Raw genomic sequence first — 21,476 nt, 5'->3', positions numbered from 1 at the left:
GAGGCGGAATTAGCTTGGAACCTGCTTAAATGCAGGGGGCAAGAACCATCGGGCCGTGGGTGGTGCTGTATTGAGAAAGAGAGTTAGTGAACCCAGAGGCAGCATCTTTGGCTGTTTCTTTGAGGCCAGTCATCACCTCTGTGTCTTTGTTTCTCTTCCTGACCAAGTGCGAGAAAAGAAGGATGTGCCCCTTGGCCCTGAAGACCCCAAAGAAGAGGATGGTTCCTTTGATTACAGGTGCGTGGTCCCCTTCACTCCTGCACAGTCACCGCACCCCTGTCTGGTGGGTTTTCCTTCCTGCCCCTGAGGCAGCCCCTCCCCTCAGGGCTGACAGCTGGGCTCAGAGGCCACCGTGTGGATGTCCTCCCATCCGCTGTACCCTCTGCCCATGATGGGAGCACTGCCCAACACACTCACACTCATTTGATGAACAGCGTTTTATTCATTCAGCTGCACAGCTCAGGTCTATTGTGTTCTTTGTATCTGTATTTCCACCTTTTTGCTCTGAAAGCAAGCCCCAGGCTCCCTCTTGCTGTGAAATGAGCTCTGCTCTCAGCTTCCCATCTGCCTGTACCCCACCCTAACCCTGAAAATGATGATGACGTGGAAAGTTGTGTTATGTTTGAGACTCAGCTGGGTGAGGAGTGAAGGGAGCGGTGTTTGGGCCTTTTCCTCAGGACCTAGAATGACATCTCTGGGCTGCAAGCCTGGAATGGGCCTTGGACAGCGTTTGGTCCAGCGCCTGTGTCCGCAACGAGAGGACCGAGGCCCGGACTGGGAAGCGACCCGGCCAAGCTTCGTGCACTCTCCACCGTGAGCTGGTGCAGAACCAGGGAGGCCAGGGGCCCAACGTCCAACTACTGCCCTTGTCCTGCGCCCATGCTCCCTCTCGGGTCTGGACGGGCCTTTGTATCTGGCTTAACAGAAGTGTCATCTGTCCATTTTAATGGCAAGTGTGCTTTGAGCAAAAGACTAGTGCAGAATGAGTCCTGGAGGTCTCATTCCCAGGCCAAGTGGGATGGGAGGAAGTGTTCAGATCAGAGCCCACCCCCACCCAGTCTCTCTGGGGCCAGGCCATCCCATCCTCCTCTGACCTCTCCTTAGCCTATCTTGGGCCTCTGCCATGCTGCCCGTCAGCAGCCTCTCAAGCAGGATCAGATCAATGGGCAACAGAGCCACTGCCCACACAGGAGCCATCTGCCTCAGCTTTCCATCTGCCTGTACCCCACCCTGGCCCTGAAAATGATGACAACACAGGGAAGATGTATTGTGTTTGAGACTCAGGGGGTGAGGGATGAAGGGAGCAGTGTTTGGGCCTTTGCCTCAGGACCTAGAATGAATCTCTGGGCTGTAGCCTGGAATGGACAGTGTTTAGTCCAGTGCCTGTGTCCCAGATGAGGGGACCAAGGCCCAGACTGGGAAGTGTCTGGCAGCTTATAGACTGTCTGTCCGTCCACTTTCTGCATCCTCGTAAGCCTCCCAAAGGGCAAGCGTGAGAGGCCCTTCCCTCAACCATCCTCAGCACCCCTCATGGGCCCAGCTTCCCCGTGGGCCGAGGGTTATGCTCTGGCCATGAGTTCCAGAGGGCCTGGACCTTGTCTCTGTAGACCCTCAGTGCAGCCCGAGGCAGTGTGAGGCACAGGCCCAGGGACCTGTGCTGGGAGAAGCCACTTCCTCAGGGACCTCTCCTCCCAGACACCACAGTTGTTGGGTGAAAGCGTCTGCTTCCTCCCCACTCCCACCCCCTGCCCCACTGACTCTGAGGCTGGATACACAAATACTGGTGCATGCACGCACGGGCTTACACAGCACACACACGCGCACACATGCGTGTGCACATACACACCCCTTGGCTGTGGCTCTGGGGGGCCTGCAGCATCCATCCTGGAGCCCCACTTGGATGAGTCCAAGAGTCAGAACTTGAAAAGGGCCAAAATCAGTATGTTAGAGGAGAAACCAGGTTCCCAGGTGGGACAGGCTTGGGTGCGGGCTCGCCCTGCTCATCTGGGACCCCCCTGCCCCAGCATCTCTCTGGTGGGGCTCTCTCTGCTTCTCTCTCCCTGGTCTGTCCGCCTAGTCCTCAGAGGTCTTTCTTCTGGAAGGGAGGCAAACAGGTGGCTAGACCAGGGGTTCACAATCGTTGGGTTTCTTTCAAGCTTCCCGGATGTAGGTCCTCTTTCTCCACAAGAACCTGACACAGTGAAGACCTCTCCCACTGCCTCCCACCCCTACTGGGCCAGCCTGTCCAGTGATTGCATAGCTCAGGGGCCTGGAATTCACAAGAATCACATAGACAGAGTCATCACGCCCCTGCAGCAGGGGTGGAGAGTCCTGGGGAGAGGGTGCCTGTGAAACAGAGTGGCAAGTAGAGTGAGGAGCTTGGTCATTAGAATCTGTTGGTTTTCAAAACGTGAATTGCACCCCCTGAACAAATATTACATGACCCTAGAGACCCACTTCCCTCTCAGCTGCCCCTCCCACAGCCCTGCCGTCAGTTAGGCAGGAGACAGGGCCACTGTCACTCGGCGCGTGGCGGGGGTGTCTCCCTTGGCGTGGCGGGAGTGGGCTGCTAGCTTCCCACCTGCTGGTGCCCAGCTCCTCTGCTCTGGTTCGCAGCCCTCCCCGCCCCCGGCAGCTGCCTTTGCCCAACGCTGTGGCAAGAACTCCCTTCCCACTCTCGTGACAATTCAGACGGTTTGCCACAAGCCCGGGAACGGCTAAGTGTGGCCTGGGGCAGAGGAGCGGACTGCGGGGTGTCTGCTCAGCCTGCCCAGCCCAGCTGTGTTCCTGCCAGCCGGGACCTCTCTCTCCTCTGAAGTGCAGCACCTGTCCCCGCCTCGGGGGAAGGGATGCAGTGCCAGAGCAGATGCCCACACCCTCGGGGTGTCTCCCTTCCTGGGGGCACAGCAGGCACCCCAGCAGGCAGATGCCACTGTAACTACCAGCTCTCTTTGCATGAAAGGAGCTTAGGGGCAGGGCCTGCAGAGCCTCTGAGGGAGCTGGGCACAGTCCTGCGAGCCTGGCTCGTTTTGTCTCTGATTGCCGGCCCTCCTGGCTCATGTGCACTCCCTCCCGCCTCCCTCCACGCGCCCTGAAACGGCAGCATCTTTCTGTGGATAAACCAGAGCTAAGGGTAACACCGCCAAGAAAGAGAAGAGGAAAGCCAGGGAGGGGTTTGTCTTTCTAAGGCTCGGACCCTCGCTTTTTGCAAAGGGCAGTCTTTCCAGAGAGAGTCACAGATCACAGCGAGTTGAACGCTCTTGATGGCAGGACTAAGGCTTAGTGAGAAGGAAGGGCTTTCCCAAAGCCACAGGGACACACTCAGGACCAGAACTCGGAGTCCTTGACCCCTTTCTTTGACCCTTCCTGTCCCATCCTGGTCCACAAGCAGTGCACTCTGCCTCCTGGGGGGGTGGCTTCTTCTGCCTGCTTCCACCCCAGAGAACCAGCAGGCCGGCCTCGCAGAAAAGACCTCCACCCAGGCATCCGGGAGTGTGGCCCATCCCAGCGTCCTGGCTCCACACCAGCTTGCCCCTTTGCCTTAGAGAAGTGTCCTCTCTCAGCCTCAGCTTCCCTTTGCAGACCTGGCCAGACAGGGCTGGTGAGGGAGGGCAGGGCAGGGTCATCCCTGGGGTCCGGTCCTCTCTGAGTGGCGAGTGCCTGGCGAGAGGCTGGAGGCCCTCTCCCTTCCAGTCGGGGCTTGGGCTGCACTGGGTGGCCTGGCTCTGATCCTCCGTCTCTCCCCGTCCAGTGACGAGGACAACAAGCCCCTGCAGGGCAGCCAGACGTCCCTGGACGGCACCATCAAGCAGCAGGAGAGTGACGACAGCCTGGTGGACTATGGCGAGGGCGGCGAGGGCCAGTTCAATGAGGACGGCTCCTTCATCGGCCAGTACACGGTCAAGAAGGACAAGGAGGAGACAGAGGGCAACGAGAGCTCGGAGGCCACGTCACCGGTCAACGCCATCTATTCTCTGGCCTAACGGAGCCTTGCAGGCACAGCCGCTACTCTGCAAGCAGGAGGAGGGGAAAGGGGGAGATGAGCCGCTGCAGACCTGCCCCAGAGCCGCCGCCACCTTCAGGGACAGGGGGACAGCATGAGAGGCTGCTGCACTGTGAGGACCAGCAACCGCCCAGCCGGCCGCAAGCCCCCTCCCGGTGACCCCCCGGTGCCACCTGTGGGCAAGCTGTTGCCTCGGCTCAGCTCTGCTGGAGGGAGCCCGGTCTCTCGCTCAGCCTCACAGTCACCCTAGGCCTCTGCCACACTGCCCGCCCTTGACCTCAAGGTCACACACTCACCAGTTTTCTGTTGGTTACAGTCCTTCTCGTTGTCTTTATATTTGCTCTGTGAGTCTTCCCCCTCCAGACCCAGCATCTCCATTTTCTTTTCCTTTTGAAGAAATGTCCCTGGAAAAAGAAAGAATAGGTGGATTCTCCCCCAGGAAACTGCAAAGATAGGCAAAAAGGATTGATCTGTAAGCGAACATACAGAAAGCTATAGTATTCAAACCGCTGCTGGGCCCGTGTTATTTCCGAAGAATGCCTTTCTCGTCACACGCCTCCCCCGGCCCCCAACCCCTCCGCCTCAGCTTTGTCCGTTGCTAAGCTGGGCTTGGCGCCTTTCTGGAAAATGACAGTATTTTTGGCAGGAGGGAAGCAGGGGTCAGGCCTCCTTGCCTGACTCCGGTTCAGCTGGGCGGTGGGCTTACCTCTTGCTCCTCGATCTCACCCTGCCCCTTGCTCTGGAGCGTCCGAGACAAAAGCTGTGCTGACTGAAGGAGTCTGAAGAACAGGAGTGGGCAGCAATGGGAAGGACTTTGGCTCCGGTGACCGTGTACCTCAAGCAGAGGGAAGCCAGGCGTCTGGTCCCTGGGCAGCTGTGCCCACCTTGAGACAGAAGGGAAGGGAGGGGTTTGAACTGCCTTCCTCCTCATCAGTGAGACTCAGGATGTGGGCAAGGACCACACCCCCCGCGTCCAGGGTGGAGGCTGCCCCCCACCGGCTCAGGGTCCATGCTGCTGCCCTCCAGGAGACGGACCCCACGACAGGAAGGCTGCGCTGGTGTGCCTGGGGGTGTCTAGCAGGTAGCCTCTCCTGGGGCGGCTCTGAGTGTTCTCTGGTGTGTGGAGGGGGCGTGGCTGCCCGAGGACCGAGCCTGCGTGTCTGTCCCTTAGGGTGCTCACACATCAGGAGCCCCCGCAGGACCGTGGGCCTCGGTGCTGCAGAGCCGGGCCTGGCAGCGCTCTTCGTTTGCCTTACGCAGCTCTGACCTGTCCCTGCAGTTCCCAGGTCCCCAGCCCCTCCCTGCAAGCCTTGAAGCCTCCGGTGACACCCGTCTCAAGGAGAGCCAGGCGGCCTATGCAAGCGTCCCAGCAGAACCAGAAGCAGCCACTCAAAACGTGCCCCAGGTGGAGATACTTTCAGACCTGTGGTTCTCAAGAGACCCAAGGCTCTGCCTTCACCCTCCCCACCTACTCCATTGTGAAACCAAAGGTACCTAGCCTCAGAGAGAGAGATCTTGAGCCTAAGAGTAACCCTTCAGCTGTTGCTGCAGCTAGAGTTGCTTTTAGGAGGGTGGAGCTGACCACCAGAGTGGACCGCCTGCCGCAGACACAGCCTCTGACGGGAGCCTCCGGCTGCTTGCCAGGGTGCCTGGGCAGGAGCAGGGCTGTGTCCTTCCGAGACTTAATTTAAGCCTCGTTTCCATATGTTTAAGCCACAAAGGTATTAGCAATGCTTTTGTCACTTACTGGTCAGTTGAAGGTCAAGCCTCTAGACACATGTACTCTGTCTGCAGATAAGAAAATGTAGCCCCGAGCCGCACCAGCTGTGCTGTTTGAACCCGAGGGCAGGCAGCTCTCCACTGGCCCAGGCCACAGGAGGTGTGCGGGCAGGAGGCCTGAGGCGGGCTCTCACGGTCAGAGGGGACAGGGTGACCAGCAGGGGCTGGGAGCTAGCTCATGGGTGTCCTACGCAGGCTTCCACCCCTCACCTGCCTGGATGCCACAGGGCGTTCCTGGAGCCTGGGCAGGGAATGCCAGGCAAGTGTGCCTGTAAGCTGGATTTCTGGAAAACACTCTGGATCTGAGCAGAGCAGTCGTTTCTCAGGCCTTCACTCCACATTGCACTGTCTGCACTCACTGCGCTGGAAGCAAGCTCTTCAGGCAGGGTGGACTGTGAGCTGTCATCATACCGTCCCCCTGTCTCAGGAAAGTCCTTCTTCACACAGCCGATGACGGGAAGGGGTTCTGCTACCAGAGGGTCTTGGGAGGCGGTGAGCCCTCAGCCTATCTCTGCTGTTTGTCCATGTCCTGCCAGGCTTGCCCCCTCCTTGTGTGTGAAGGCAGTGTCGCCAGCCCCCTTGCGGGCTGTTGTGCTGAGAGCCACACCACGTGACCACCGCCCTCCTGGCAGGCAGGGGCCAGGTTTTCCCCAAGCAAAGACGGCATGTGCCCAGAGGGCTGTGTGGACCTCAGGGTTAGGCCGAGGAGAGTCCATTTTCCCTGGAGCCCACACAAGAGCCCACCCAGCTCAGCCGGAAAGCAGTATTGTCCAGCGCTCCCTGCCAAGCCGGGTGCCTCCTCAAGCAGCCACCCCAAACATACCCACTGCAATGCCAGGAGAGGTCCACCACTGGTACTTCGGCCCATCTGGCTGGGGGCAGGGGAGGGGGCAGAAGTGTAGGCTGTTTCCGGCTCTGGAAATCCCACAGCCTGAGCCACTGTCCCGCCCGCTGGGCTCAGCCGTGGCTTCTCGTGCTCTCAACCGTTTGTCCATCCGTCCGCTCCGCAAATGCACCGGAGCAGCTGGCCTGAGCCCTGGAGACCATGGTGACGGGTAGCCGTGGCCCCTGTCCTCAGCGCTGAGTCTTGTGACAGGGGGTGTTGACGGGAGCGCTCTGCGTGCTTGAGCCACCAGTGGCTGCAGGCCAAAGGGAAGGTCCTTGGGTGGAGAGCTTGCTTCCCCAGGCGGGGCCAGACAGGGACAGTCCTGCCCCGGGCCGCTCTGCTCCACACCTTGGGGCAGGCTGCTTGACTTGTCTGTATTTCGGTGCCTCTGTCTCCCCTAGTCAGTCCCTCCTCTGAAAACCTGTCCCCTTGAAAGACACATGCCCAGCTAAAGGAGCGGGTGCCAGTCTCTAGGGAGCACACCCCTGCAGGGCCGGGGTACAGCGCCTGTCCCCTGGCCAGGGTCGTGGTGCTTTTGAGGAAATGGTTGAGCTGATGTTTGTCCCCTGTCCATTGCCTTGGCCCCCTCCCCAGCATGTCCCGAGGCCTAGAGACCTGTCCGAGAGGCTGCCGGCGTCAGGACTGCTCTCCCCACAAAGACGTCTGTGGCCTGGGCCCAAAGAGCACTTTCATGGTTTCCCTGAACACAGTTAGCCTTAGAAGAGGGCTGGAAACAGATCCGTGGATGTTTGTGGCTTTTCCAGCTAAGGGAGGGCCTCCCCTGCTCACACTCGGCACCCACACGGACATGCACACACAGCAGGCCGAGGCCCCATTGCCAGGCAGCACTCTCAGGAGGAACAGTGCAGAGCATGACCTTGTCTCGAAGAGGCTGAGTCCACTCCCAGACGCTGGAGATGAAATGTGAAGGGCTGTGTGGGGAAGTGTATTGGAAGCATTGGGGCAGGGGTCAGAGGCTGCCCGCGCCGGACCCCGTGTGGGCGATTCCTGTAGGCAAAACCAGGACAGAGTCTGATCCAAAGGAGAGGGAGTTCCCCCCGGGAACAGCACGGGCAGCAGCTCTCCAAGGCTCCTGGAGCCCTCTGCAGGGTCAGAGCATCCCCAAAAGCCGTGTGACGAGCGGCGAGGGTTTTCCACCCTCGCCTCAGTCTTTGCGAGGCTGCTCCGCTAAGAGCTGAAGAGAGGAGGCTTCCTGGCCTCTCAGCTAGGGGGCTGGGAGGGCATCTCCGTGGAAGGACGCAGCACATGCTCCCTGTTTGTGATGCCTCGGTCACTCTACCAGCAGCCACGTACACACGGTCCCATGCTGTAATTCAGTCCCCAGGAAAAAAATCACCCTGCAGATCCTGGTTGATCACTACATGATGGGCTTAAGAGGCGCATAGGGGAGATCCTTGATTAAAATAAATCAGAGGAGTCAACAAATAAAGCAGAGAGCTTGAAATTACAGGAGGACACTCAGTGGCCTTTGCAGAGCCCAACCCTGGGAAGCCCCTCCTTTAGGCCAGGCAGGGGCCACCCGTGGGAGTTCAAGCCGAACTTACGGCTGTGCCCAGCCTGCCCAGCCCAGGCCAGGGCAGCGCCTTTCCCTCCCTCCCCTACTGAGAATGGGTTCTGAGAAGGGACGGGGAAAGGAGGAAAGCCATCCAGGGAAGCCGCCAGACCCCACCACACAGCATCTCAAGCCGAAACCAGTGGCTGCTACCAGTCTATTAGTATTAAACGGTGGTTTCATAATGATAAAAGTGGAAGTGAAATCGGTACAAAGGTGTCTAGCTTAAACAGGATCAGATTTCAGCATGCAGAGGAACCACAGAGCTGATCTGATTGACATGACTCATTGCACGGTAAAATCCAGAGAGGGGGAGGGACTGTCCGCGGTCACACAGCTGGTAAATCAAAGTGAGGTCTGGCCTTGAACTCGGGCCTTCTGACTCCTTGTCCAGTGTTCTTTCATCTCAGCACAGCTGGAAACAGCGGTGTTTCCGCCTTGGACACAGTGATGTTACTTAAGATCTGGCCCACATTTTTTTCTACTTCTCCCATGTCCCCTTATACCTCCACAAATGAAATCACAGGATTTTTCTGAGTCCCAGATCAGTCAGTCTGTGCCAGCCGGTGGTGAACTGGTTGTGCTGTTCAACCTGGAGAAGAGGGACCAGCTGATTGGTGTTTGTCACCATGAACCTCTCCCCTTGGGTGGCGTCTCTTGCCTTGTATCGCATCGGGCCCCCAACATACTACATCCCTGCGAGAGGGGCCTGGAGGGTTCTGTCCCCTCCACCCTGGCCGCAGGGCGCCATGGGGGAGCAGGGCCATGGAAGTTCTGCCCCCGGATCCGCCGGGCTGGAGTGCAGCACATGCAAAGACTTCAGTGAAGCAATAAACACAAAACTCTGGGAGAAGAAATCCAGAATTTTGTGCACATCTCTTGTTTCTTTTTCAAAAAGGATGCAGATCAGAGGACTCTGCCCTGCTCTCCTTTCTGATTCCCAAATTCAGTGCCCTCAGTCAGTGTTGTCCCCTGCCCGGCTCCCAGCTTTTTGCCAACCTCACACCCTCCTGCACCAAGCACCAATCGCCTGTGATGTGGCCGCCTTCTGTCCTGCCCCACCCTCCCCCACGTGGGGCCCCAGGGACCTCTGGCCCTGCAGCCTCCCCAGCACACACATTTTCCAGTTTGTTCCGTTCAGTGGGGAAATCTTTTCCAAATGTCTCCATCTCTTCCCACATACCCACACACCCACAAATTGATCTGATCTTTTTTTGCCATTGGTTAAATATTTTAACTCACCATGGCACACCTTGTTTTAACCCCTCTCACATCGTGTTCTTTCCTTTTTTTGAGTTATTTTGCATTAACCAACGTTGTCAGCGACAGACGCGTATCTGAGGGTGTCATGCTCCACCTTCAGCAGGGAAGGCTTCTGGGCTGTAGAGGATCATCTAATATGTGGACTTATAAACTGACTGCATGAGCAATGGAAAGGCCAAATTATTCAGAATTTTTTTTTGAATCACTGTAAAAAAAAAACTGATTTCTTTTGTATAGAGAACACTAAACATATAATAAAAGTTGTTCACAATGGACTCTGGCCATGTAATTTGTTCAGTTTCCTTAGTTGGTGGGTAGAAGAGGGGTGTTTGGGGGTTAATGACAGAAATGAATCAGAGGGGACTTCCCTGGTGGTCCAGTGGTTACGAATCCACCTGCCAATGCAGGGGACACAGATTTGACCCCTGGTCCAGGAAGATCCCACATGCTGCAGGGCAACTATGCTCGTGCACCACTTCTGCTGGCCCATACCCCACAGCCTGCGCTCCGCAATGAGAAGCCCCACCCCCACCCCAGGGAGACACCCATGTGAACAATGAAGACCCCGTGCAGCCAAAATAAATTTTTTTAAAAATTAAAAAATAAAATTATATATACAAAGAAATGAATCATAGGGTTTTTCATGGGCATTCGGCAGCATACACACAGAATTAACTCTGTGATAGCAGCCCCTATCTTTTGTTAAGGTTATTTATTTCGCTGCACTGAGTCAGTGGCAGCATGTGGGATCTCTGATCTTCATAGCAGCATACAGGATCTAGTTCTCTGACCAGGGATTGAACCCGGGCCTCCTGCTTTGGGAATGTGAAGTCTTAGCCACTGGACCACTGGGGCAGTCCCACCAGCCCCCATTTTGAAGTTGGTCGTATCCTGGAAAACTCATTGGCACAATCTGTGTTTTCAGTGTAGGAGTGGTGCAGGAATGTGCTCCGTCAGGGAGACACTGTTGGTTCACTGCAGCTGCCTGTGTGCTTCTGCACCACTACCTCTAGAGAAGCGCCAGGCTGGGCTGCCTGCTGGCTGCTCCGCCTGTGCAGGCATGCCCTGAGATGGAAGAGCACTATCACATGCCTGGCCTTGTATCTGTTGCAATTTAATATTGTTGAATTTTAATACTAAATATTGTAGAAAGAATGAATAAAACTGCTTATGACAAACCAAAAGCCCCTTCTAATAGGCTCAAAGGCTGTCTGTGACACAGGAAGCCCAGGGCCAGTGTGACAACCTAGAGGGGTGGATAGGGTGGGAGGTGAGAGGGAGATTGAAGAGGAAGGGGTATAAGCATACTTATGGCTGATTCATGTTGGTGTATGGCAGAAGCCATCACAATATTGTAAAGTAATTATCCTCCAATTAAAAATAAAATTAAATTTGAAAAAAATAGACTCAAGAGAATATCAGCCAATGAGCAAAGAGAGAAGGGAAGGAACCAGAGAGGCCTCTGTTGGCTAGGAACATTGCTCCAGCTCCCCCACGCCTCCTTTCCTGATGCTTTGGCCTGCGGTAGTCACGTTTTCCCTGAGGAGTGGCTGAAGACCATCACCAGGAAGCGTGAATGGTGAGGGATGCACCCGGACTTTGCTAGCCTTCTCCCTTTCCTCAGGGCGGTGTGGGGCTTACAATGGTTTTGCTTGTGCAGAAAGGTAACTAGTGGTTTACAGGCAGTCATGGGAAATATAGGCAAAAAGATTCCCCTGCAAATGCAGACTCAAATCTCTGGGACAAAGAACCACCAAGTTCCAAGCCACTGGTATTTATTCTTCCCTCAGGAAAGATCGTTGACATGAGGAGTTACTGCTTCACTAGATTAAAATAAGAACGTATTTCCAGGTCTAGCTCCTTCTGAATAACTCATTGGGTTTATCACACACCACTTCTGAACTTCCCTGTGCACTTGTTCTGATGCAAGAAAGACCTTACCACTCTCAAGTTCACAAACTGTCTCAGAAATTTGCTCCTTGCGTCCATCTGCACTGTCCCAGCATCAGTCCGAGGCCTCGTCCTGGATTGACAGTGTCCTTGCCTCTTGTGTTGCCTACTCCCTCTTGAAACTGCAGCCAAAAGACCTAAAACACAAATCTGATCATGTCACTCCTTTACTTGAAAACTTCAAATTTGCTACAATAAGATAAAATCTAAACTCCTTGGTTTGACATGTTAGATCTTTCATGATCTGACCCTTATCTCCGCAGTCTTATTAATTACTTTTACTATTCCTCACATATATCCTAAATTCTAGCCATTCCAAGCTATTTCTAGCACCTTTGACATACAATTTCTCAAACTTATCAACTTTGGCAATTTAATTCCCCTCAAAAGCACTTATTAACAACTTTTTCTGGACCAGTTAATGACATAAAATAAGTAGGATAGATTTCCAGTCCTCAGGAAACTTAGACTGTCAAGGGAGACGACCGGGTAAGCAAAAGCAATGTGACAGTGTCCAGGACAATGGGCTCAATAACTGTGGATTCAATAAATGAATTATCTTCAAAAGTTGGCAGGCTTGAAATACTTTCTTCTCAACTTTACAGACACCTCTCCAACCGGATAATTCATAATTACTGAGCTGATGCTCACAACCAGGCCTTGAAACACCTAATTCCGGGCTCTTTCGTCTTTCCCAAATCTCTCTAACCACGTTTTTCCTTACAGATCATCTCAGCTTCTGAAACACAGGCTGTGGCCTCCATGCTGGGTCACGTGTCTTTAGCAAGATGTGCAGGTGACACTGTCTCAGGAAGTCCTCCCTGATTCTGCTATGGCCACACAAGTACACACACACACACACACACACACACACACACACACACACACACACCACTCTGGTTTAGATTCCCTCTCTATGCCCCCAGAACGCCTATTTCAGGTCTCTCCCAGGGGCTTGGCATACAACACTTATTTTCTGCTTCTTTCACTAACTGATGAACAGCCTGAATTAACATCATTTTTCCACCTCTGTGTCCACAGGCCAGCCCGGCACACAGTAAGGACAGAATGAATATGGATGAATGAGAGGGCTATGCCTTTGAAGGAAAGAAGTAACCAGGTGAATTCGAAACTTCTGTGTCATCCTTTTGGATATTTGGATTTTGGACTTGGATATATTTGGGGGGGTCCACTGGCCCATTTTTAGAGCAGGAGCCCCCACTCAAGAGCACAGAAGTAGAGAGATGAAGCGACTGTCTTACTCGAAGAACACGGACCTCAATTCAACTGAGTCCAAACAAAGAGAGGCCGGCCTCCCTTCAGAGCCCCAGGGACCCCCAGAAAATCTGTCATCCCTCATCCCCCATCTTCTGAAGACTGCGCCTCCCAGCCCATTAGAAATGCTAATCCCCAGTGTGGAGCTGGATTAACTGACCCAGTGGGAGGGAGCAAGTCATCTTCCAATCTTTATTAAGGGTGAAGGCTATACCCCCTCTTGTCCAGCTGCCCCTGAAGGGATGGAATCTGGGAATTCGTTATGGTCCCCCTCATCAAGGCAGCCTCTACCGCTCAACACTGCATTAGGTGGGGGCAGGTGGGGGAGGGCCTAATTCAGCCTCCCCCTCCCCACTTAATGCATCAGAGCCCATTTGTTTGATGTGGTTCCTGCTGAAGTGCAGACCAGGCAGCGGGCCTCTGAGCAATTTGGAGCCACAGCTGAGGCCCAGCAGCCCCAGGTCCCAGCCCCCACTCCCACCCCACCCCACCCCACCCCCACCCAGAACTTGCCGCTGATGAGCCTCAGACCCTCAGCAGAGAAGCACGCCTTTGTGTAGACAGGGATGGGTCTGGTAGGGTCCTGGCCAGGGTTCCGTGGGAACTCATCTTAACCTCAACAGGAACTCAGCTTCAAGAGAACTAGGGAAGGGCTAGCTGTGGCTGGTGGGCGAGACTAGATCACTCTGAAACAAACAAACAAAAAAACAAAATTACTGAGGATATATTTAAAATCACAATTGCCCTCTAAAAGGGCTGAATCCTACTAGTGGAACATCTGGGACTGATCTGGGTGGAGCGTTCCCAGAGAGCAGTGAGGGAAGCCTCCATGACAGAGGGGGGAGGTCTGAGGATCCCGGAGCAATCCAGGGCAAGAGACAGCTGCGGCACAGTGACATCAGAAGGAAGATGAGACGAGTGGTCTCACAGTATGGTCCCGGGACCAGCAGTGGTGTCAGGGTGTGGTCCCCAGACCAGCAGTGGTCTCAGGGTGTGGTCCTTAGACAAGCAGTGCTTTCAGAGTGTGGTCCTAAGACCTGCAGCAGTAGGATCACTTGGGAGTTTACTAAAAAATGCAGATTTCTTGCCCTGCCCACCATCTACTATCTCAGAAACTCTGGAATCTGTGTTTTAAGAAACCCTCAAGGCAGACTGATGTTTGAGGACCCCTAGATTAGAGGATCCACAAAGAAAAGCCTGGGAACTCTGGGATGTGGCCCTACCCACTGCCCCCAAATTGTCAGTCAAGTCTACCCAATTGATGGATTAGCTTTGTGTGAGTCAATGTTTTACAGAAACTAGCAAAGTTGGTGAATGCTACATCCAAATTGATGAAAAGGGATGCAGAGACCACAGGAGAATGTAGAGGTCAGAGCACAAGACCTCAGGAATTAGCAAGAATTATGGGAGACTTTAACTTCCACAGACCATGGAATTGGCAGGCCACTAAGCCATTTATACACAGATGTCAAAGGGGCAAGAGGCACCAGCTGGTATTTGGGTCACAGTACGTCTACATTAAGTGACTCGGGAGAAGAATAAATAATAACATTGATGCTGGCCAACTGTGCGAGGCAGAGGCTGTGTGCTTTATGCAAATGGTCTCTTAACCTCACACCAGCCCTCTGAGGAGGTAGCTTTATATCCTGTTACGCACGAGGAAACTGCAGCTCCACACGGCTGAATCTCTGGCCTGAGATGGGTGACGAAGCCAGAACCAGCTTTCAGGTCTTTCTGACTCTGAAACCTCAGCTCTCACAGCTACACTTGGGTGTGAACAGGCGTCTCTGTGAAGAGTTATCCCTGGCATCTTGCTTCAGAGACCTCACGCCAGAGTGGCCCCTTCTAGCTCTTCACGGGATCCGGCAGCGGTTGGTCCCTTTCTGCTCTGCTCTGCTGTCCTAGCACATGCGGGCTCCTGACCTCACTCCAAAAAAGCCCAGAGAACTCAGGGAAGGGCTGTGGGTGCCTGCAGCCTCTGGCCGCGCGACGAGGGACAGCGAAGCCACAGGCATGTATCCTTCCACGAGTCAGCCTCGAGTACCGAGCAAGAGCCAGGGCTCGGGGGACAGTCAGTCAGATCCCAGCTGTGTGACCTCAGGCAGCTTACCTTACCTAGCTTTGCCTCAGTTTCTTCATCTCTAGAGCAGGGGTTATCATTGTAGCTACCTTTTAGGTTGCTGTAAGGATCAAATTTGGTTTCCCTGGTGGCTCAGAGGTAAAGAATCTTCCTGCCAATGCAGGAGATGCAGGTTTGAGTCCCTGTGTGGAAAAGATCCCCTGGAGAAGGAAATGGCAACCCACTCCAGTATTCTTGCCTGGAGAATCCCATGGACAGATGAGCCTGGAGGGCTAGTTCATGGGGTCGCTAAAGAGTTAGACATGACTTAGCGACGAAACAACACCAAGGATCAAATTAGTTAAAATATGAAAAATGCCTGATGCATAGTAAGTATTATATAATACTTTGTTAACTTTAAATAAATGAATGAATCCCCTTACACTTCCCCCTTCTTCTGCCTTCTAGAATGTTTTCCCTAGCCTGATTCCTTCCTTCAAAAGTCCTTCCCATCCTTCCAGGGAGGCTCAAGTCCCTCCTTTCATAAGTACCTTGGCCCACAGTTCCGTCACTCTCCAGAGAGCTTCTCTTGACCTCCCCCCCGCCCCCAGCCTTCAGCACAAGTGCCCAACCTGTCTCCTCCACGTCTGGCCAGGCTGCAGACCTCTGGTGGGCAGGACCAGCAGCCTGTGACTCTGTAACTTTGTGGTCCCTCTTGTGCAGTGGGTGGTCCGCTGATCTTTAGGACACAGTGGTCCCCATAGGCTAAGCAGGCCCGTTTGTATTCAAGCTGTCTGCATGACTGTATTTACTGCCCAGCTAGTGGTTTAGTCTGTGTGGTGCTGACTGTGTGGTGGGAGGTGGGAGGGGATGGGAGCGGGCAGGATTTGTCTTCCTAAAAGCAAGTTTACCAGGTTCCAAGTGGTTGGATGTAAGGACTGTTGATGGATATTGAGAGCTAGAGGTTCATTTTACAGCTCCATTAATTAAGTTTCCCTAAGTCCCCTAAGTGCTTTTGTCTCCCTTGAAAGCCAAGGAACCCACTCTCATTTATGGGAAAGAACTGTCCATCTTGAACCTCCCTCCCTCCTGCCCCTTCTCTCTCCAGCCTAGCTGTTAGGACACAGCACAACCCCCTCCCCGCCAGACAACCCGCAGAAGAGGAAAAGGCTAGACATCCGGAAGGCCTGAGTCTGTCCCAAGAGAGAATGACCCCAGGGCAGAACTCAGCCAGGTTCACCTCCATGAGTTCTCGCCCAGATTGGAATTGGGTATGGTTACCTCCTTGGGATCGTTTCCCCTGAGACTGAGGAGCCCACACCTGAGCTCGGCGGGAGGAACCACCCGTTTACAGGGATGGGACTCAGGGCTCCTTCTGCTCCACACCGACACCCATCCCTGAGGAAGGGAAGTTTGTCAGAGACTATCACCGATGCCATCAGCTCTGAGGTCCAGAGAAGCTAAAATCTGCTATCCGTCTCCCTCCCAAAGCTGAGCAACAGCCTCCACACAAAACAAAACCCAGAAAGTCCTTCCTCCTGAGCCACATGCGCCTCCTTCCCGAGTTTTCCACAAGACGATGCCCTGGGCTGACTGCTGCAGTCAAGGCCACAGGCTAACTGCTGGGGATGGAATGTGGGCTGGATTGGACATGCACAAGGGCTGTTAGCGCAGTCTTCAGCCGGCAGGGGCTCCTGGAGGGACCCCAGCCCCTCTCAACTTTGTGCTTGTGGCTCGGACCTGAGCTAGGAGACAGATGGGTCCCTGGGCTGGACAGCTGGTTTTTGTCAGGCGGAGTAAAATTCAAATGTCATTCTCACTCAGATATTCCAAGGACAAAGCTAGTGACAGAAGCTACGCTCTGCTGAAGCAAAGAGATAAGATGGCTACTCTTGAGGTCAAGGAAGACTTCCCTCTCTGCACATGTTCAGGAAGGTCTCTTGGGGGTTGAAAAGGGTGGGGGCCTCACCCCATAATAAGTGTGGACATGCAGCCATAAGCCTCTGTGGTGGGATCCGTCTTAGCAGAAAGTTGTGCGTGCATCTTGGGGAGGGTCCAAGGCCCTGTCAGTTGTGAAAGGAGAAACAAAGTAATTGGCCAAATGTAAACAAAGCCCCGGAAGGACTGTCCTATTTCGGTGATTTAAATCACTTCGCTGTGCTCTACACTCCTCTCCCAGTGTGCATCTCTGCCCTGCTTCTGACAAAAATAAATGTTTCTCTGTATGCTCCCGTATACACTGCGCTGTGTCTCTAATAATAAACTCTGTGCATGGTTTGCAGTTTTTGACTCCTTGAAGCGTTTTTGCTTTTAAACAGGGTAAGAATCGGGAAATCTTGCTTCTAGCCTCTAGCCCCTGGTAGAAGGGCAGCAAGGTTCAATCCCTGGATGGGAAGTAAGATCCTGTCCCTCAGGAAACAGCCCTACAGAAGGTGAAGGCCAGTGTGAGTCCTGGTCCACCCCCTCATTCCATGGAACCTCCCAGCAAACACTAAGTCCCCAGTCCCCAGCGAACCCCCCGCCCCTGCCTTTCCTTTTAGCCAAGCCATCCTTGGAGAAAGCAGGCTCACATTTCTCATTACACTCAACCGGACCGCATCCAAAAGGGCTGAGGGTTTTTCTAGAAGAAACAAAATATGTACAAACCTGTGAATAGATTCATTCTAAAGACAGGTAGAAATAGTTTGGGATTTTCAGCCATCTCTCTACCTCCCACCAAAGCAGGTAGCTGGGACCTGTGCTGGGTTTGGGAAAACTGGGGGCAGAAGAGGTAGCATTATAGTTCTCAGGAATCTAGTCTTAGCCTGAACTGAGGACCGTGTCAGTGTGATCTGCTCCCAGAAGCACAGCCTCTGCGCCCTCTCCCTCCCCAGCAAGCAGCTTTTCCATCTCCAGCACCCGACACCCAGCCCTCTTCAGAGCTGTCAGGCACACTCGGTCCATCAGGGGCTCGGGTTTTCATCCTATTAGTGAGCCGGGAAGTAATTACAACTTCATTAGCCAAATAGGTTCTTGGTTCAGAGACTCCCCCACCCCCAAAACAAAACAGACACCCGCCTTGCTCCATCTGCAGTCTGTCCCCCGGGGCACAGGCTAACAATGCAGCAGCTCCAGGGGAGCTGGGACTGGGATGGGGAGAAGCCGGCGGCCTCCAAGGGAGCTCCAAGGGAAGCTGGCAGCCCCCTCCTCAGGGGCGCATCTGTCGGCCGGCTGGCTCCCTGGAGAGAGTTGTGACAAGGAGACGGATGACACTGCAGCAAATGAGGAGCGGGACCCCTGGCCTCTCTGCTACCCCTCGCCCTCAGCTCCTGCTCGCCTTCCGGTCACAAGTGGCCCTCATGATGGCCGGTTCACTTTCCAAGGGGGGACGGGACAACCGCCTCCCCTGCGGGCTCCCTGGCCCATGCCCAGGGGCCTCTAGAGGGTCGGAGTCCTTGGCTCCCGCCCCCCAGTCTCCCATCTGTAATTCAGCTGCTGTAGCTCCAGGAGCAAGAAAGCATAGGGTCTGCCAGGAAGGACAGAGCGATGCCCCAGGACCTACCTACTGGGGGGCTTTAGCCAGGACAGCAGGCAGGTAGGTCCCTGACCCCGGAGAGAGACTCCACTGCTCCCCTGCCATTTGTCTGACATCCTGGCTTTAGAAAGCTCTCTTTGGGAATACCATACTAAGTGAGTCAGACAGAGAAAGACAAATGTGATGTACGATATTACCTATATGCAGAACCTAAAAAGTAATACAACTGAATCTATTTATAAAACAGAAACCAACACACAGATACAGAAAACAAACTTATGGGTGAAGGGTGGGAAGGGATAAAATTAGGATTAACAGATACACACCACTATATATATAATGTATACACAACAAGGATTTACTGGGTATCACAGGGAATTATATTCATTATCTCATAATAACCCATAATGGAAAATACTCTAGAATACATCTGTATGTATGTGTGTGTGTGGGTACACTTGAAACAAACACAACATTTTAAATCAGCTATACAGTACACCTGAAACTAACACAGTATTGTAAGTCAGCTATACCCAATTAAAAAAACAGAAAAGAAAGCGTTTTCTTTGGGTCTAAATTAGCTCCACATTGCAGTTAAAACCATCCCCTCTTGGGACACTGTTATCGTCCTCTCCTTTCCTGTTCTTTTAACAGGTCTAGAAGCACGGCGTCTGAGCCTCCTGTCTCTGAGTGGGACCCAGCCAGCCGGCTCTGGTCTGAGCCTTCCTCGGTTACCCCGAGCAACGTGGTGCTCGTCACACTGGCTCCCTCTCCCCGGTGAGTGTCCAGGAGGGGACGGCACCGCATCAGCTGCGGGCCCTCCTGCCGCCCAGCTCTCCACCAGGAGGAAGTGCAGGCTCCCTGCAGACCCTCAGGCCCATGCCTCTTTGTCCATGAAGCTTCCAGAGAGAGCTGGCTGCTGCTTCTGGGGGCTCTGCAAGTAACAGCTGGTGAATTCGCATTCCTGCTGAGGGCTCCTCTGTGTGGATCCTCAGCCGGCAGGACACCGTCTGCTGAGGCTGGACCCAGGAGCAGGAGTAGAGATGAGATGACCTCCAAACAACCCTGCCACTTGCCAGGCTCCAAGCTGCGTGCAGACGGGCCGACTCTGACCTGACCCTGCTCTGCCCCCAGACCCGACCCTCTGCTTCATCCCCCTCTCCCCTCAGCCAGCCCAGAAGCCAGGCAAGAGGACCCCTGCTCACTGCTCTTCCAGGAAAGGGAGTCCCCAGAGTGCAGCCCAGCTGTCCACACTGCGCCCCTGCTTGTGTTCCCTGAAAGCAACCGTCCTTTTGTTAATTCTGCAATTTCCCAAAGTGCCAGGAGCATCTCATCTGACAGTCACAGCATCTGTTCTTCTCACTTTCCAGAAGGTTGAGTGGGAGCCATGCCAGCCCCTTCCCTGAGGCTCCCCCAACCTCATGTGCCTTCTGCCAGTCTGGGCACCCCGATCACCTGGGCCCCTGCGAGCACCTCCAGTTCCCCTACCCCTGGCCCTGGCGCCCCTCCCTATGACCTCAGCTGGCAGCCTTGGTAACCATCTCCCCTTCTGGAACCAAACTCACCTGCCCAAGCAGGTAGGCATCTGTTCTATTCCTTCAGGGGATACAGGAGAGAGGTTAGTCTTCCACTGGAGGCCTGCCCAGGGCCCCTAGCAGGTACATAAGCCTCAGGGGGCCAAGAAAAGAACTGGCCTGTCTCTGCCCCTTTCCATACACACACAATCCTTGAACTGCTCAGTTCCAGGGCAGTGGGAGCTCTGGCTGGCTCCTCAGCCCAGAAGACCAACCAGGAAACTGGCCTGTCCTGACCTTCCACACAGGGATTCTCCATGATGTTTGGGGCTGGGGTAATTCTTAGGTGTGGGGCTGCCCTATGCTTTATAGGCTATTGACCTCTACACCCTAGATGCCTGATACACATTCCATACCCCCCCACAACCCGATTGTGATAAAATGTCTCCAGACATCACCAAATATCCCCTGGTTGAGAAGCACTGAGCTAAGGCAAGAAGAAAACTGACACCTGAACATCAGTGACTGACATCCCTCAAGTTTCAGACTCCTGGTCTCCGAGTGACAAAGTGATGGCTCAGACGGAGCATTGGCACACATTTTCTGTGCAGGGCCAGATAGTGAATGATTTCAGCTTTGAAGACCATACAGACTCTTTGGAAATTCTTCCACCGCCAGAGCATCAGGAAAGTGACCGGAAATGCACAAATGAATAAATGTGGCTGTGTTCCAAGAAATCTTTATTTATGAACATTGAAATTTGAATTTCATATTCTTTTCATGTCTCCCAAAACATCTTTCCTTTTCTAAACAGTTTGAAAATTTGAAACACACTCTTAGCACTTGGGCCTAAGGCTGTCAAAGGGATCACGGTATCAGGACATTTGGGTTGGGGAGGGAGGCAGCCAACTGTGGCCCAGCATGGTCTCCCCTGCCACCTCTTGAACCCCGGAGAAGAATGGGTGATACACTCATCAACCCATTTAACAAATATGCTTTGAGGAGCCATACTGTGCTGATGGTGCAAAGATGTAAGACACAGGGTGAGACAGCCCATCCCCACGCAGATGAGTGAGGAGGATGCCCGTGTGACAAGGGCACCGGGGAGGGCCACCTAGTGCCCGAGAAAGTCAGGGCACATGGGGCTTCCTGGAAGCATGATCAATTCTCGAGAGCAAGGAGGACGTAGCCAGGTATACCTAAGAGAGAAAGACAACCATTTCAAACAAAGAACACCACTAAAAGAGTGAAATTAGAGTCCAGCCCCTCCCAGAAAGGGCAGACAGTCAGTATGCTTGGAGTGAGTGGGGGTGCTCTAGACAAGGTTTGAGCTAAAGGGGGCGGGACAGGTGACACTAGACCACGAGTCACAGGAAGGAGCCTGGCACCAACCTGGAGGCAGGAGAAGCTGAGGAAGTTTTAGCAGGAAAGTGGTATGATCTGATGTGCATTTTAGGAAGCTCCCTCTGACTGCAGTCTGGAGGGTGAATGGGAGCAGGCGAGACTGGAAACAAAAAGCCTGGGAGGACGGATAGTAAGAGCTCGGGTGAAAATAGGTGAGCATCGGAGCTAAGACTGTGGGAGGGGGACTGGGGGCAGGCATGTATAGGAGAGGCCCCTGGGAGGCAGAAAGAGCAGGACTGAGTGGTTGTCAGGATAC

The 21,476-nt window shown here is 54.0% G+C and overlaps 1 protein-coding gene and 1 long non-coding RNA gene across 7 annotated transcripts in view; one reads left to right on the top strand and one right to left on the bottom strand.

Annotated features, from left to right (window-relative positions):
* The window catches only part of NFASC (neurofascin), a 200,267-nt gene extending 195,758 nt beyond the window's left edge, over positions 1–4,509 (top strand). For all 6 annotated transcript variants that reach the window (XR_014053852.1, XR_014053853.1, XR_014053851.1 and 3 more), the window contains 2 exons: positions 168–237; positions 3,752–4,509. Coding sequence is in view for 3 of the 6 variants with exons in the window: in XM_081490942.1 (XP_081347068.1) it covers positions 168–237; positions 3,752–3,983 (302 nt within the window). In the remaining 3 variants the exon portion in view is untranslated. The remainder of the gene's footprint in view (positions 1–167; positions 238–3,751) is intronic.
* A 3,875-nt stretch (positions 4,510–8,384) lies between these two features.
* On the bottom strand, positions 8,385–19,788 carry LOC145506399 (uncharacterized). The gene is made up of 7 exons (XR_014053854.1): positions 19,666–19,788; positions 19,508–19,576; positions 17,359–17,408; positions 16,758–16,851; positions 13,243–13,415; positions 11,446–11,591; positions 8,385–8,833 (listed from the first exon to the last, which is right to left on the bottom strand). It is a non-coding gene; the product is annotated as an uncharacterized LOC145506399 (long non-coding RNA).
* Between the last annotated feature and the right edge of the window lie 1,688 nt (positions 19,789–21,476).

This window comes from Giraffa tippelskirchi, chromosome 5 (assembly GCF_054371585.1).
Source record: "Giraffa tippelskirchi isolate mGirTip1 chromosome 5, T2T-mGirTip1v1.2.pri, whole genome shotgun sequence".
Classification (NCBI taxonomy): Eukaryota; Metazoa; Chordata; class Mammalia; order Artiodactyla; family Giraffidae; genus Giraffa; species Giraffa tippelskirchi.
The sequence above is the reverse complement of the archived record's forward strand: the minus strand, read 5'-3'. Positions and strand labels throughout refer to the sequence as shown.